Raw genomic sequence first — 18,289 nt, forward strand, 5'->3', positions numbered from 1 at the left:
ACGTTGGGTTTCCACGTATGAAAGCAGCCTGCTGGTGCCAATTTCTCTAATTCCTCTGCTGGCACATTTGCCATCATGGGCTGAAAGGCCCGGGCAGAGGAGACAGAGGCAACGGCCCTGGCCACAAACAAGACAATGTTTACACGTCTCACCAAGAGCCTGAGGATGTGTCCACTTAGAAGAGCCCCGAACTCAATGGAAACAGCACTATCTGGTTACAGCAGATCCCTTCCAGGCTCTGCTGGGCAGACGGGTTTTCTCTTTGGGGCACTGTTCAGAGCCGGGCGCAGCTTCCTCCCCTCTGGAAAGGAGAGGGTGGAGAAAGATGGGGCAGTCTCGGCGGTAACCCTTCTAAGAAGGACAAGGACGACAAGCAGACAAGACTGTGTGAAAACAAGCCTGGTGTACGCGTCCGGCGGGACACACCTTCGCCCCAGAAAGGACACTAACCTGATGACCCCTCCGGCAGCTCCAGCCCACGCTGCCTTGTCACCCCCTCTCCCGGTCTTGGCTCTTTTGGCCAAGAGGGGCCTTTGAGGCCTCCTAGTGGAAGTTCCATCCCATTGTCGCTTTCCCTGCCACCTCCCTCCTTCCACCACTGGTCAGAGAACACGGCTAGCTGGGCAGGAAGGGCTGCAGCGGTCCTGCATGACCCTTCGAGGTGACCAGAAAACGGCATCTTTGACATCGTCTTTTCCTTACAGGATCCTCATTAGAGGGCTTCAACATTTGTTCAGTCTGTACCCAGCCTTGTGCTGGGTGTTTTGCCCATAAACGATTCTACAGGCAGGAGTGATTATGTCACATCCCAGGTGCTGGGATGCAGAGCTTGGGTACCTGGCCCAGGGCCACGGTGCACAGCACCCAGCTCAAACTCCAAAAGCCAACGCTCTGCTTTCTGGAATTCCCTGCACCGACCTGGGGTAACAATCCTGCTGGTGCTGGACAAGGGGAACCTCTTTAACAAAGTAATTCTGTTATTTTCCTAAGGTTCCCCAAAACCCCAAATATAAATGCCACTTATAAAATTAACCACTTGAGTATCAGAAAGTAACTCCTAAACAGACAACTGCCTCAACTTCTCGAAACGAGGCGCAGTGGGCCCTTGCCAGAGTCAGGGCCCCCAGACTTGAGCCAACAGATGGCACCAGCCTAAGGCGTCAACAGTATTATACCATCTAGATGCTTCCTTCTTCTTCCTTCCTGTCATAAAGAAACACAACATGGGGTGGCGTTAATGCTACAAAACGCCACTTGTGGTGCAGACATGTCCCTTCAGAAGTTATCTGTGCCGAATCTTTTTGCAGCGGGGTAGCTGTTGGTAACTCACCCAGATTACGGATGACCTGAAGCAGTTCGAGCCCTCCACTTCAGCAGGACTACCTAAGAGCATGCATACCCCATGGCCCCTAAGAAACAAGGAGCAGGTTTTTGAGAAGGTGCAAAGGTGTAATGCCAGGGGCAGAACAGCAGTGAGCAGAAGAAGCTTCAGGGAGGCGTCACCCTCCACCCCAGAGCGAGGAGGCCCAGGTTCGTTTCCATCAATTTCCGACCCATTCTGCTTGGAAGCCACCCAAGCTCACACAGCCTCGGCTTTGCAATCCGCCAAATATTATGACGGATGTTTTCCTGTGTTAGGTAAAGACACCTGTAACTGGACTTGCACTTTTCTAAACACTCTGGCAGATTTTTTTTTTTTTTTTAAAGCTCATGCACAGTCTTTAGGAAAGGGCTGATTTTCTGAAAAATCTCATTTGCCCAAATAAAGCGAGATGGGACCAATATCTGAAAGATTAATGAGTCTCTCAGACTTAGCTTTTTAATCCTGCAAAGAGTCTCACTACAGAAAATTGCATAAAGGAAAGAGCCATCTTCTGAAAACTGAGGAACAGGCAATCCAAATTCTCTTGCAGACAAAGTAAACCCAACGTAAAGCTGATCCTATAGAATCATCTGAACAGGAACCTCAAGGTTATAAGCAACAGCCCCCAAAGCCGATTGTTGAATTCCCCGGGCAACATGAGGCATCAGTTCACGACCGTAGAGACCTGAAAACTCTGAGATGACCTAGACAGTTCCAGAAAAGCAGGGAAGGAAATCCAGGAGGCGGACGACCATCCATCCCTTCCGCCGAGCAGTCCTCGGGCAGACTGCCCACAAGCATTTCATGTTCTGATCAAGACGATGACCTGGGAAATTGCTTGAAAAGAATGGGAAATAGAAGGACTGTTCTGGGGTCTAGTCCTCACTTCTTTCTTTAAAACAAAGAAAATAACAACAATCAGGCATATGGTGGACTCAGCGAATCTCAAGGCCAGACTCACAGGAAGGTCACTGGGTCTAACTGCCTGTCCCCTGACAGCTGTGCTGTTTCCGCCGGCCTGGCGGCAAGGGATGCTTACCCCTTCTTAGGAGGAGACTCTGGAGCATTACTTGGCCGGCCTTCCCCGTGCCGGACCAACACGAGCCTGAGGCTTTCCATCCCCTGGCTCTCCAGTCCTTGGGGCCAGGAGCCCAAGGCAGCTCTGAAAGCAAGGGCGGAAATAAGAAAGCCCCCGAGATGCCTCCCTGCGCCTGCTGTTTGCCAGGACGAGGCCGCTGCAGCGCGCTCGCCCTCTGCCCCCCCACGGGGCAGCATCTCCTGGGGGACACTGCTGAGGTTAGTGGGTTACACTCTGCTTTCCGGCAGAGACGGCCAAAAATAGGCCCGTGACATCCCACTTCCTACTTTTAAATATGTACAGGCTGTGTTGGGTTTTTGTTTCTGTCAAGTGCTTTAGAATTTATGTTTAAAAACAGCTTTCTGCCTTTAAAAAAGTTTTCTTTCCTTCTGTCCCCACAGTGTCCCCTACCAAAGCAACTTACTTGGCTAGTCTGAATCAGAGAGGGGGACACAAACCCCAAGTACACTAGTAAAACAGCAAATAGGGTCTGGCAGGGCTTTAAGACAGCCTCCGTCTAAGTGACGTGAGTACAGAGACAACATTAGCGGAACCGACCAGACATTTCAGGCATCCCAGGATCGACGCGGCACCACAGGCTCTTGGATGCAGGCTTTGGGCTCCTAATTTCCAACCTGGAGCGGGAGGCTTTACATGATCAGCACAGCCCTCCAGAGAAAACCCAAGCCGCGAGGTGGGGCCTTGCAACCAAATGAGCTGCCCTCTGAACAGCCCCAGGCCTCCCGTAACTCACGATTTAGCCATTTTCAGTGAAAACAAAGGCTTGCGCATCGCTCCTGACTTGATTTCTTGACTGGATGATAAAACTTAGTGAGAGCCGCGTTATGAAAATCAGGCTTGATTCCCACATGCTATGGGATTAAAAAGTCTCTTTTATGGCATGTTTTGAATGTGCCGGTGAAGCAGAAAGTGTGGGCTGAGACCCCAGGTCGGACGCAGGGCCTGGCAAAGCACAGGGCAGAATCTCCCTGCAAAGGCTTTCCTGGATCCTTGACAGCACCTGGCGCAAAGTCCGCCTCAGGCTGGTGCTCAGTGACCTCTGCTTCCCTCCAATAACAGCTCTTCCTGCAAAGTCTCAGCACCTCAGGTGACCCGACTCCCCTTGACGTTGCCACTCTCACCCCAACACGCTCCTGTGTTATGACTCCTCATCTCTGTTGGGTTCTGAGTATCAGGAATGGCTTCCTCTCACCTTGGTTGATGCCCCAGTCATTTCCACCCGCCAGGGCCCAGCTCAAATAACCCACCTCCAGAAAGCTTCCTCAGTCCCCCGCTGTCACTCTGTCCCCAGTCCAAAGAAATCTGCCACCTATCAAAGGTGAGAGTACCAAATAATCCAGGGAATGAATCCACCTGCAGAGACATCCCATGGTTTTCTCACTAAGGTGGCAGAGCCCTGTCCCCTCCTGACATGTCCTTCTTGCATTCACCATGAGCTCATTTGTTTGACTCACGGGTTGTAAAAACTGACCTGTTGAACAGGACTCCGTACGAGGAACAGGACTTGGTGGCAACAGCCAGTCTTCGCCCTCAAGGAGAGTATGTTGTGATGGAGAAAAGGACAGAGAGGTGCACACGATCACCAGGGAGCCCTGACCCACGGCCGCCCCAGCCTCTGAGCCCAGGTCCAGGCTGAAGCAAGCACAGCCCCTCACTTGCAAGGACTTGGGCACAGTGGGCACTGAGCAGAGACAGCAGAGGAAGACGACAGCCCCCAACGTCCGACACTACCTGGCAGGGACCCACACCGTCCCGGCCCGCAGCGCTGTTTCTCACCCGGGCCCTGATCGTACAGTAAGAAGACAGGCTTTAAAGACCTTCTGAGGACAAGAAAGGACTGATCGTCCACACTGTCTGTTTCACCCATTCCAGAGTGCGAACAGGAAGGGAGGACCCTCTTGTTTCCCAGGAGTGGGGAAACAAGCTGATGGGTGTTCCAGCCCCTCTGATGGCCACGCAAGAAGGACGCGAAGTGTGGAGACGGCGGCGAGCAGGTGCACAGCGATGTCCAGAACATGCTCCTCCGGCTACTGCACAGCCCCACTGCTGGTACCCAGGAGGCTATTCCCCGGACCTGGAAGGGGAGCCCGCATTTCAAAAGGGCCACCCGAGGCCTCTCTGGAGACGGAGGGCGCGCCTGAGCTCTAGAGCAAGGGAGTTCATCAATGTTCTGGATGCTCAGCAAATAACGGTTTGGTAAGCTGAGTATAAGTCAGTCAGGACAGGAGGCTCACTCCACGCCCGTCATTTGTAAGGTTCTGGAAAAGGGATCAGAGGGTGGGAAGCTGGCAGCAAAGCGCATCTTGGAGTTCTGGCATCACGGTCACCCCAAACACTTGTGATTAGGTTGAGCTATGTGGGACAGCCTCTGAATTCCCGTGGGGCACCATTTGCGGGCCTCCAGCTCTGCAAAGCCAGGTCACTTTGCTGTCCTCAGACCTACTCTGACAAAGGAGGCTTGGCCTGGAGGCGCTGGAACCCTGTGAGGCGTTCGTTAGGCCTGGAGCAGACCTCTTTCCTCCAAGTTGCAAATGACCAAAATGAAACACACCCTGAGCAAAGCAGACGAGGCAGGCAGCTCACACTGCCTTGGGAGGCGTGATCCCAAAGGGCACAGAGACAGGTGTCGCCCACCTGGGGGAGAGCGTGACCCTCCCCGGTGGGCCTGAGAGCCAGAGCAACAGCTGCAAAACAAAACCCAGACACTGACAAACGCCCACACCCGGCCATGGACTAAAGTCACCACACCCCAAACCCCAAAGTGGAAACACAGCAGCTTTAACAGGCTGCTTTTAAAAATGTGGGGAGTTTAAAAAAATCCACCAACCGAGGTGAGAGCCCATCAGCAAGTCAACAAGTGCAAAGAGTAGCTTAAATCTGCATTTCACAGATGAGGAACGATGGAGAAATAATACAACATGGAACCTGGCTCTCATCTGCAGAAAGCTGAGGGCCGGGTGTGGGTGCTCGATGGGCCCAGTCCCGAGGCGACAGCGGGAACCCCAGGGGAGGGGCCGCTCTCCAAATTTATCTTAAAACCAGGGCCTGATCTTTATCCCTCACGAACAATGTCTACGAAGTTTCAACTTGGCCATTCCCCCTGCCTTTTCCGATCCTTTACCTGAGCACGACGTGGCTTCATTATATCCATTTATACTACAGAGTTTTAAGTCATGTCTGGTTGACTACTGTATATTTACATAGCTAATGTAATTATCACTGATCACGTGATTACTGGAAATGTACATAATTGCCTCATCCAAACATATAATTATAATGTATAGCAACACCATGAATCCCGTTTTTAAGATCTACATTTTGGGGCTATTTAAAGACATTTATTAGAAATAATTGTGGACTGCCTATAGATGGTCTCGACGCTGTTTCGTGGTAAGGTGCTTCGAGTGCTTTAAAAAACAAAACAAGTAGTGATTCTATAATGCATTTTTTTTAAGACAGGTGAAACAAAAAGCACACAAATAAAAGACAAAATGATCCTGGCCTGAGTCTATAGATTATGCTCTTCCCGTGGGGAAGTACAGGTCAGTCCTGCCCTGTGGGCTCTGATGGGTGTGAGCCAGGCAATGAGATCCGCCCCCCACCCCGGTCCTCCCTGCAGGGAGCACACAGCTGGGCCTGGACACCCTCACCACTTCCACCACCTCGACGACCTAGAAGCTCTTAGACAACATCTTTGCTTCTTGAATATTCTGGGACCGTGAATGAACTTTCTCGGGGGAACGGTCCACTGAGACGTACTTTCACAACGGCGAGCTCATCCCACTAAGAAGAGCACAGTGACACTGGGGAAAAAGTCTTCTTCCACCTCACCCCTGCAGCATTTTCTGACTTTTCTCGTCCTCTTGGGGACAAAGATTCCCAGGATTTATAACTACGTGTTTAATAGACACCGGTTTATTAGACAATTTAATAGACAATAGAGGCTGGCCTCTATTTCTCCCACATCCATCCAACCAACCCGCCCATCTTCCTCACCGCCTTTTATTCTCTGTTCTCATAAGAACATCCCAAAGGTAAGGAATGTTCAATTCGACTGTTTATTTAAAAGGAGGTTCATATCATTTCTTTTTTTCCTGCAGAGGAAAGAAGTCCTCTCCTGAATTATGTGATGAAGGGGACTGATCACAGCTCAGCTGATATAATCCTCAGGACCATTTTTCCACACATATAAGACATTCAAGCAAAATGAAGATGAAATATCTACTTTTTTTTCCAAATTACGTTTTCAAAAGCAACAGGAAAGAATGGTGTTTAGTGATTTATTGTACCGTAACACACAATAAGGTGTTGTAACAAAAAGTCATCAGCAAGCCCACTGTGGTGTATTACCGTTCTACAAACCTAGGCGCCAGAAAATGCTTTTCTGGGTTACTTTCGCAGTGATGAGGGATAGCAAGCCCTCTTCTCTGGCCAACAAATACTTGGGGCTAATCAAACCAGCTCTGCCATGATGCAGTTACGTATTAAAACTCTCTGACTGGTGCAATTCATAAATGCAATATTTCAATTATGCCAGCAAACTAAACACAGGGGAAAACCAAGACCTACATTGTACAACAAAGAGGAGAGACTGCAATTTGGTCTGACCAGTCTATCAGCAGACTCTGCTCCACAAAACCGTCACACAACAGCACTCTAGGATTATTTGATATCAGACATCAGGAAAGAGCACAGAACAAATTACAAATATCAAAACAGAAGGATTGCTTTAAGAAAACAATCTGGCTTTTAAGTCAGCTTGAAAGACCATTATTCTAACGGAGTTGGATGGAGTCCCGAAGACTTTGGGTGGCGAGAAGCGAAGCTATCCTCTATACTTTGCTTAATCTCGAGCAGAAACATCCCCTTAGAGGCGCAAAGGTGCAGATAGATTCTGGGCACATGAAGACTGATGGACCGGGTCACAAGGGGACTGCAGTTCAGAAGGAAGAGACCCCAAGGGCTGCTGTGAAAGGTTTCAGGGAGGAAGGGACTGGGCCTTGGGAGGCAGGTAGGGATTCTGGAAGCAGTACTGGCACAGGGGTGATGCTCAGATCCCACCAGACTGGCTCAGCTGGAGAAAAACGGTTCATCCAAGGGGTGGGGGTGGGGGGTAGACCCTGGAGGGCATCAGAAGCCTTGTCTGGCTTGGGACCCAAAGCCAGGGATTTGCATTGGGGTTGGCAGCAGGCGGGAGGGAAGAATTTGAAGGAATGTGTGTTTCTACAGACCCAAGAGTATGAAGAAAAATCTCCTACAAGCCTGGAGCAGAGCAGGGCAGCTTCATGGCTTTAATCGTAAAACAAAAAACAGAGAGAGAGACAGAGAGAGACAGAGAGAGAGAGAGAGAGAGAGAGAGAGAGAGAGAGAGAGAGAGGAGAGAGAGAGAGAGAGGTGGGGGGGTGGATACAGGAAGTCCCTGGGGTGTGGGCGGCGGGAAGGAGAGAATTGTTTGCTGAGCCTGCTGGACTTCCAAGGAGAACATTCAAGAACAGTTAGTTCAGGTTTACAGAACAGAGAGTGCTGAGCATCCAAAGTCAGGGACGGAGGTGTGTGAGGCTTTCAGGAGGAAGAAATAACGGAATCCACGTGCCGATTCAAGGGCAAAAGCCCAAATACAGAACAGCAGACTGCCTGGGCGCAAATCACCAACTGCTCTGTACCTCGCTGGTAGGACCTGGGAAACGGATGTCCTGACCACCTGTCCTGACCATTAACGGCACTAAACCAGCTTATAAATACAAGGAGCACCAATGAAGCATCTTGGAACAGCTGTTATACTTCATGGGACACCAAGTGACTGTTTGGGATCATGGATTGTAAATTACACTTGAGTAACTTTGGATTGTAAATTACACTTGAGTAACTTCATGTCATGCGTGTATCTTGATAGTGGCTATTGAGAAATTAAAGATAAAACAAACCACTGCAACTGTCTCAGGAACACCGTTCATGGATAAAGGAGATGCTGGAATTTGTTATAAAAAATACGCTGGGGACTGGTAAACCATGCCTGGGAGAGAGGGTGCGAAAGAACCGCCAATGGTTTTGCTGTCACCGACCACCCTGGCCAAGGAGAGGAAAGGCCCCTGGTGCTTCAATCCCATTCTTGTCTCAGATGTGCTACCTCTAGATAAATACTGGGGTTGGGGTTGGGGGTGGGGGGTAGAATTGGCCCCATAGACATTCCTGATACTAACCTTGGAAAGTTGATCCACTAGGGCTTTCTGGACTGGGGACTCAGTACCAAAAATGAAGCACCTTTCCAGAGGAGGGCAGAAGTACAATTTAAAAACCCCCAAACAATCAGGGGAACCCAGATTGTGGGACATTGTACAAACCTATTGGCTTGGGCTCTTCAATGATGTCAATGCTTCTGAAAGTCAAAAGGACCAGGGAATTATTTTAGACTAAGGAGACCAAAGAGACATGACAACTAAATGCCACCTATGTCCCTTGATAGGTTGCTGCACACAGGCAAACAAACCAGCTAAAACAGACGTGTGGGGGAGATGTGCATGTACCATCTATGTTAGATAATGCTGTGATGAGGTCCAGTTTCCTGGGGGTGATGATGGTGGTGTGTTTATGCAGGAAAGGAGCCTCTAATACATGCCATAGGTACTTAGGGATAAACTGCTGCACTACACATTTCTCTCAGATGGTTCTGGGAAAGTCCATCCATCCATCCTCCATCCATTCATACACACGTATCTCTATAAGAAGAAAGCAAGCGATAACAAATGTTATCAACTGGTAAATACAGCTGATGGGTATACCAGTGTCCGTTGTACTATTCTATCAGTCTTTCTGTAGGTTTGAAAATTTTTTTAATATTTAAAAAAAAACAAAATCCTTGAATCCCAAACCCCTTACACTGCAGCAGAATCCCAGGGATGTATGTGGAGGGACAGTCAGTGCTCCTAAATTCTTTTAGGTCGGAGCTGTTGCAGGGCAGACAGTCACACAGTAGAACACGCCTTTAATGCCTCCACACCGCTAGCTTGAGCCACATCTACAAACAGTTCCATATGGACGGCTCCTGGGAGATGCTTTCCTGGGCCTGAGTGAACTGGCCAACTGGTGTGCCAGCATTTATTCGGGGGTCGGGCTGCTGAGCCCACCCCGCCCAGCAGCTCCCCTCCTGAGAGAAACCCTGCAGTGAGGTCACGGGAAACCACGCCAAGCCAAACCCAGCCGACAGCACGGACACCAGCCGGCTAGGAGCACTTCACGCCAAGCCCAGGTCCACTGGCGCTGGATTTCTAACCACTCCCTAACGAGGAGAGGACGGTGCTCAATCCACATCTCAGAGTTTTGTCCCCGGGTTTCCACTAGATTTTAATCCTGTTTATTTTTCCTTTCATGAATAAAAAACGTTCAGACATTTTTCAAAGATACCAGGGATGTGAACAGATCATGAGGGGCTATGCTGGGCTTCTATGGAATATCTCAGAATTTGTGCTGGTAAATCTTTTAATTCAAAACAGATAAAGTCCAGAAACTTCGGCAAGTTAAAAAAAAAAAAAAAAAAAAAAAAAGATGGTCCTAATATGCAGTGTCTTTCTTGTGCAAAATGATCTTGGGACAAAATGGACCTCAGGGCCTGCTTCTCCCAACTTCTGTTCTAGCCCCACCCCTGCCCTGGAAGCGGGCCTCAGCCTACTTGAAGGTCAGGCCTACTGACCACGCCAAGGACACCACCAAGGACACTGGCAGAGCGTGTGGGACGGTGGGAAGTGCTGGGGGTGGGGTGTGGGTCGCAGCCTGGCTAGGAGACCAGCTGCAGGATTCCAGGGCGGGTCTACGCGTCTTTGGTGAAAAACCGCCAATCACGCTGGCTCTTACCTTCACAAATTCTGTCCAATCGCTGTCGCTTGACTTTGTGCTTATCCACAAGGGCCATTCTTTATCGAACTTTGCACCTCTCTGATTCAAAAGGCAAAGCGGTCCTCTAAGAACTTAGGGGCCCTCGCAGGAGTCTGCGGGCATTACGCCACTACGCGCCCTGAAACAAGGAGAAAAGAAGCCTTACTCTCTGGACACCCTGGGGGCAAGGATGACAGGTCATTCGGGCGTGGCTGCCACTTGCTACAAGGGGACCTGCCCTTGGGCGCTTGCTGTCCTCCTCAAATGCTGGAGATGGATTTGCTCCAAGTCCATGGGACAGTCTCCCACCTCTGGGGGAAGCACACGAACACGCACAACTGTCTTTGGTTCCTGAACGTGGTAAATGGCAGCATCTGGATCTCTTGCTTTTGACTTCGGGGCTGTAAACACCAATTACTGACCAGCCTGCGTCATAATACTTTGTACTCGAATGCCAGAGACCAAGCTATAGCCAGTGGGGTTGGTCCTGTACTTCTGTGAACCGCAGAGGGGCGGAGTCACAGATCAACCCACACCACCTAGGAACACATCCCAGGGGCCTCTGGACCGAGATGCAGACACCCAGCTGCCACTACTCTCTCAAGGCCTTCTGCCAGGAGGTTCACAAAACCTTTCAAAACTGCCCTTTGGCCACCGCTCAGCACCACACAAGCCCCTTGCCCCACCGCCTGAGAACAGGGCAGGAAGGCATGCACCACCTAACCAAGGTTTGACCAGTGCCACCTTCCGGAGCCTTCCTTGCATCCAGAGGGAGCCACAGCTGGCATCGGCTGCCCCACACCCGTGGTGTCTCAGGCAGAGGAGGAAGGGTCTCCCATTGGGGCTGGGGTATTTGGGCCTCTCTAGAGGGAAATCCACATGCCACGCCGCCTGAGGAATGGGGAGCCCAATTCGCAGAGAAAGTCGGGGCTGCGCGTTTGGGAGACCCTGACCTTCATTTCCCGCTCAGCCAATGTACCAGTTGAGGCCACAAATCATCACCTGTAACCCCCAAAAGTCCCACAGCTTTTGACTCATTACTGCAGTTATTCTGACAACAACTACTACCACACACACACACACACACACACACACAGTTGTCCTCAGTTACCCAGCAAATGAGGAGGAGGTTAGGAGACAAACGAGAGGCTCCAGGGTTAATAATGAGGATTATTATGTATGATCATCAGTTACGCAAAACGCTGGGAGTTACTTTCTCAAAGGTCGGAATGCAGGTCTCACTATGAAAAGGCAGGCGACTTCCCGGAAGTTAAAGACTAATTTCTCAGCAATGAGGCTGAAAAGATTTATGGCAATAATTATGTGATTTTTAAAAAAAGAGCTAGGGAAAAAGAAAAAGCACAATTTCTACTCACAGAAATAATTAATGCGACATCCAAGAGACACCAAACCCTTTCCAAACCTGGGACGTTCCCCACACCTGGAATGACCCTCTTAGACAAGCGAGGAGATGAAGCCGTCCTGAAGCAAGCCAGAGCGGCACCGGGTTGATGGGGCAGGCAGATTTCTAAAATTCTGGTTTCACTTTTGCTGGGCTGTATGAAAGGTAATCATGCAAAGGGGGGAAGGTGGTTTCTCACTGGTCAACTTGAGACAGACAGACAGAGGAGCAGGACCTCTGATCCAAGGGTTTCTGTCCAAGAGAGACCCTCAGAGGCTGGCTGGCAAATTTGATTTGCTCGGGTCCCGGGCTCTGATCGGCGGACGGCCCCTCCTTGGCTCTGGTGTGGAGACACACCCCGTGTTAGCCGCCACATCCAGGGTGAGAGAATTGATTAGTTAATATTTGTGAAGTGCCTTGGAGACGAGAAATGACAGCATTATCATCTGAGGGGAGACGGGCTTCACACCCTCCTCCTCCAGTTCCCCGAGCGAGGAGGCATAATCATTCTTTTTGCTTTCCTTTGAATTTTAATTTGTATAATTAGATGGCTTCCTGAAAAATTGATAAGTAGAATCTCGATTATGCAATCAAAGGAAAGATCAGGCATCAGCTTACACAAATTGTCTGCGTCCTTTTAAAAAAAAAAAAGGCAACTGACTTGTGTGGCTTTGGGGGGTGGGGTGGGGGTCTCTCTGTGGCTGGCCCTTCCACGGGGTCCCCTCCAGCTGCGGCACCCACCCCTGTCTCAGACTGGACATGCTGACAGCATCCAGAGTCGTGAGGCCACCGGGCGAGTCTGGTCTGGACTTTACAGCAGTGACCACGGACTAATTCACGTAGTCTCAAACCCCTCCCCTCAATCGATCCCTCCCCCCTCCAATATTTCTTTTTAAGCAAGAATGTATGACATTCTTGCTTAAAAAGAAAGCAAGAATGTGTCAATGTATGTGACGTTTTCCTCCTTGGTCCTCTGAAGGAGCGAGCTATTTACCAGGACTTTAATTAACATGACCCTCTTCCTTAAGGACAGGGACAGGCCCTCCTCAGAGCCGAGCTGTGAGCAGCGTCCCTAGCTGGTGTCCACGCCGAGAATGCCAGCACCCTGCTAGCCACGCTGGCCCTGGGAGCCCTCGGCGGGGCCCCCCAACGGAAGCCCACCTCTGCCTTTACTTTACACCAGTCTCCACTCATAAATCACGAACTTTTGCCACTGCAGTTATCACTACTATCATCCACTGACACTATCTGGTCAATGTTCAACCACAATAGATAAAGGTCCACATAGGGAAGAAAGACCAGAGGGGGACGTATTACACGGTCTCACTTTGACTGAAATTGTAAACCTCCACACCGTATTTGTGGGTGACAAGAGAGTTCTAGAACCTGCTTGCAGAACGACCGTGCCTTGGCAGGCTCCATGTCTGTACGATGCAGACGACGTTGCTTTACGTTCCAAAGCGGCTGTGAGGCTCAGGTCAGAACACGCAGGAGAACATCTGGTGCCCAACAGCAGGCCTCTAAGCACCCCTCGTGCCTTCCTCCGGCGAGAGGCCCCCCGGATGCGGGCGCCAGTCAGAGAGGAGCATCCCTCCTGCTGAGGCTGGAGGTAAACCTCGGGGGAAATTCAGGAAAGGTCAAAAGGCAATTCAGGACAGGTACATGTAAAAGTATGAGATTAGATCACTCCCTAACACCATACACAAAAATAAGCTCAAAATGGATTAAAGACCTAAATGTAAGGCCAGAAACTATCAAACTCTTAGAAGAAAACATAGGAAGAACACTCTATGACATAAATCACAGCAAGATCCTTTCTGACCCACCTCCTAGAGTAATGGAAATAAAAACAAAAATAAACAAATGGGACCTAATGAAACTTCAAAGCTTTTGCACAGCAAAGGAAACCATAACCAAGACCAAAAGACAACCCTCAGAATGGGAGAAAACATTTGCAAATGAAGCAACTGACAAAGGATTAATCTCCAAAATATACAAGCAGCTCATGCAGCTCAATAACAAAAAAACAAACAACCCCATCCAAAAATGGGCAGAAGACCTAAATAGACATTTCTCCAAAGAAGATATACAGAATGCCAACAAACACATGAAAGAATGCTCAACATCATTAATCATTAGAGAAATGCAAATCAAAACTACAATGAGATATCATCTCACACCAGTCAGAATGGCCATCATCAAAAAATCTAGAAACAATAAATGCTGGAGAGGTGTGGAGAAAAGGGGACACTCTTGCACTGCTGGTGGGAATGTGAATTGGTTCAGCCACTGTGGAGAACAGTATGGAGGTTCCTTAAAAACTACAAATAGAATTACCATATGACCCAGCATCCCACTACTTGGCATATACCCTGAGAAAACCAAAATTCAAAAAGAGTCATGTACCAAAATGTTCATTGCAGCTCTATTTACAATAGCCAGGACATGGAAACAACCTAAGCGCCCATCATCGGATGAATGGATAAAGAAGATGTGGCACATATACACAATGGAATATTACTCAGCCTTAAAAAGAAATGAAATTGAGCTATTTGTAATGAGATGGATAGACCTAGAGTCTGTCATACAGAGTGAAGTAAGTCAGAAAGAAAAGGACAAATACCGTATGCTAACACATATATATGGAATTTAAGGGAAAAAAATGTCGTGAAGAACCTAGGGGGTAAGATAGGAATAAAGACGCAGACCTACTGTGAGAACGGACTTGAGGATATGGGGAGGGGGAAGGGTGAGTTTTGACAGGGCGAGAGAGAGTCATGGACATATACACACTAACAAACGTAGTAAGGTAGATAGCTGGGGGGAAGCAGCCGCAAGGCACAGGGATATTAGCTCGGTGCTTTGTGACAGCCTGGAAGGTGGGATGGGGAGAGTGGAAGGGAGGGAGACGCAAGAGGGAAGACATATGGGAAACATATGTATATGTATGGCTGATTCACTTTGTTATAGAGCGGAAAACTAACACACCATTGTAAAGCAATTATACCCCAATAAAGATGTTAAAAAAAAAAAAAAAAAAAAAAAAAAAAAAGCCAATTCAGGTCTTTTCACAAGTAGGAAGGGTGTACCGCTGACAAACCTGACAAGAAAAAAACACTACCTTCTCTCCCAAAAGACAGATACTAAAATCACAGGGCAAACCACAGAAAGGTCTACCTAAAGTTTTGTTAGCTTGAAATGAGGGGTGTGATCTAGGGCTGAAAGATCTGGTGTCAGGGAATTCAAGTTACTTCAGAAGGGGAAAGATGCTTGCATAAGAAAGCTACTTAGAGATTCTTGATTACTAGAAAGAAGATACAGGTATGGAAGATTTGTCCACTTGTGGGCTTCAAAAAGAAGCATGAGAGTTAAGAAAAGGGAGAACAAAAAGGAAGACTTCATTTTACAAACAAATGCAAAACATCCAAAGTGAGGTCGTGAAAAACAAAAGGCTACCCCTCATCAATCACGGTCTAAAATCTGGGCAGGTTATCTTTACTGAATGACCGTTAGCAGCCCTGCCTGCCAGGACCAAAGCACTACAGTACACAGAAACTCAGTCATCACTAATTTACATTCTTAACATCTCAGATAAGTTTTTAAGACCCCCTCAGTTTCTTTATTCTGGTTCCTAGTCTTTGTAAAGATTAGGCAGACGAAGGAATTTACACAAAGTAAATGATGTCTTCAATGGTGTCTTTCAAAATGAAAATTCCCCTGAAACCAGTTAAACGTGAGGAGAGCCTTCAGTTCTTTTAAGGAAATCTACTTAAACACTATGTCAATAGAGAAACCAAGTTTTATGATATGATAATAAATTAATATTATTGTAGTTAAGCCAGTATTGCCGAAGTTCTCCGAGTCAACCCCGGGAAGTCTTTAGAATACGTTCCATTGTTAAACCTGCAAGTGGGGGTCAGGGGGAGATTTAAAGTCTGAGAGGTTGCCCCGTGACCCAAGGCAAGTAGAAGAAGCTCCTGCAGCCCCAGTAGCATTGGTGCATGAGGTATCCCAACTTTCCAAGCCTGGGATCCCTAAAGGAATGACATAACTCCTTGGGTCTCCTCTACCACGGCCTACAAGGCTCTCCTGATGTGGCAACAGGGCCATTTACCAACTTCTGAATGACCCAGCAGGGAGGCACCATCCAGGTTAAGGCAACACCAAGCACTTGTTGCCACAGGCAAGGACCCTGCAGGTGGGATGTCATCCAGCGGATCCACAGGGTTAGTGCGTTTTCATAGTGCCTTGAGAACGCTGGCCCACCAATGACCAAAAAACCCTCTTGATTCTTCATCTCGTCCCAAATAAAGCCACAGGGCTTCAGGCTACCTGAAAAAGAACTTATTCCAGAATCTTCAGAAGCCAACAAAGGTGAACAACAGATGACAAGCTGGGTAGAATCCTCTGAACAGATGGATGTGGGTTTTGTTTTGTCAACCATACCTGAAGGACCAATTAAAATCCAGATGGAACAAAAGAAACGTTCTACAGGGGGGAGGCATCAGTGGGAAAAACAGGGGCTTAGCCTTCGGTTAAATGGTTGACATAATACCCTAGTTAATAACAAAATAGTTAAAACTACACTTTAAGGAAGAAAAGAAGCTTTGGGGGAAGATCTGTTACCGGAAATGAATTTACTGAAGTCAATTTTGTCGATGTCCCAAAACAACTGCTGCTCCCTAATTATAGCTCAGTAGCTTTGGGGCATATTTAGGTTTTGGGGGGAGGAGGAGAAACATATGGTTCAGGCATCTAGTGGCATTAAAAAGGGCACAGGGACAGCTCCCCTCCCCCACCCCAGGGGTTACCAGCAAGACCCTTCAACACACACCGGAGCTTCACTCTGGTTCCTGGAGCCTCCCCCATTGGGCAAGGCGGCTCATATTTCCCCAGGGAATGCCCAGCAGCCCAACCCTAGGGTGACAAGGTCACACCCTGGTCACATGCCCTCCATGTGATCCATGGGCCCCACCCTCTGATCCCCTGGGGCTGATGCAACACCAATGTCCCAGTGAAAAGTGCAGATAGCTCAAGAGCTATTAGCACCAGGCCACCGCCCCTTCCAACAGCAGAGGTCAGGCAGGCTTCACGACTCAGATGGAATTTGAAAAGGGCAAGCCAGTGTTTACACTATGTTATGATGGACCCCGAAACCAAGCAATGACATTTCTATACTAGGACATATGAACATGCTTACCCAACTGGATTAATATACAGAAGATTAAAAATAATTATACACACACACACACACACACACACACACAAATATACAATTCAACAATTCAGGCCAGGTCAAAATCTGCCACCAATCTGAAGGAGACAGAGAAATGAAAAATGAAGACTCTGTAATCTATATTGAGCTTGTGACAGCCATGAAACACAGAAAGCAAGTCTTTTAGCAGGTGGAATCGCAGTGCTGGGGTGAGGCTGGAGGCTGCCTATGTGAAAACCACGCTTCCTGGGACGACCTCCTCAGCCAGCAAACAATTTCTGAGTGAATCCTTCTGCCCGGTTTAGATTTAGAAAATACATCTCCTGGTGTTAAATGCAAAACTCAAGAATTCTAAATATTTTCGCTTGCTAAAAGCTTTCATCAAGAACAGAGGGCTTGGGCAGAAACAATTCATGATTTTCCTAACGGGCTGTTTTATTTGTGTCATGCTTAAAATTAAGTGTTGGTGAAGAAAGTAAGATGCTTCTGTGGTAAGGATTTTCACACATTTTTAAAGCACCTGACTTACAAATATGCTTTAAAAATAAATATATTCGTTCTAACACTAAAGCGTTCTTTAAAAATAAAAGCAAAACAAAATGAAACAAAGAGGTAAAAGGCAAATAAGCAAACCCTCATCCCGATTAAGAGGTGTTACGTGACCCCTTTATTTCCATTGTGCTGAGACTGAGGAATCCCAGAAACACGGATGAATTTCTCCTTTCCCAATTTTCTGACCCTTTCCTCCTCTGGCACTTTTGATCTGTAGCTAAGTCTGGTTGAACAGGGCGAAGGGATGAGTATCCTCAGTTTCTGTGCGGACAGAGGAAGTTCCATCCTGACCAGATGACTCATCCTTTTTTACATATTACATGCAAGAAATTATTATAACAAGTTTATATCTGAGCAAGTAAAAGTGAACACCATACAGAGGAAGAATCCAGAACGTCGGAAAGTCTGGGAACGTCTCATAAAACGCCTGCAGAGGAGCGCTGGCCGTGGTGAGGATTTTGGGGTGGCCACTCTGTGCCCCAAAGGTCACCTGAAGGTGATGTCTGCAGGCTGTGAAACGCCTGTGCACCCACATCCATTTGCTGTGGTCCAGTGCAGAATAAGAGCTTGGATAACTGGTGGCCACTAGGGGCTTGGACCTGGGGGCCACCAAGGCAGGAGGAGCCACCAGGAGACAGCTAACTGGAGGTTATATGTTAAACTTGTGCTAAACTTTAAAACAGTCTATGGAATGGAGGTGGAGGTGCCAGGTGGGGAGTAAAGAAGATTTCACATTTTAAAGGCAACTTTGGATTATTTGGCTTATTCTAACATATATGAATTGCACTT

At 48.2% G+C, this 18,289-nt stretch overlaps 1 protein-coding gene across 6 annotated transcripts in view; it reads right to left on the minus strand.

The window, feature by feature from the left end:
• Window positions 1–18,289, minus strand: part of CTBP2 (C-terminal binding protein 2) — a 165,151-nt gene that overhangs the window by 41,322 nt on the left and 105,540 nt on the right. For all 6 annotated transcript variants that reach the window (XM_032607322.1, XM_032607315.1, XM_032607316.1 and 3 more), the window contains one exon: window positions 10,311–10,470. In XM_032607322.1, coding sequence (XP_032463213.1) covers window positions 10,311–10,368 — 58 coding nt within the window. In that variant the 5' untranslated portion in view covers window positions 10,369–10,470. The remainder of the gene's footprint in view (window positions 1–10,310; window positions 10,471–18,289) is intronic.

Source organism: Phocoena sinus, chromosome 16, assembly GCF_008692025.1.
Source record: "Phocoena sinus isolate mPhoSin1 chromosome 16, mPhoSin1.pri, whole genome shotgun sequence".
Classification (NCBI taxonomy): Eukaryota; Metazoa; Chordata; class Mammalia; order Artiodactyla; family Phocoenidae; genus Phocoena; species Phocoena sinus.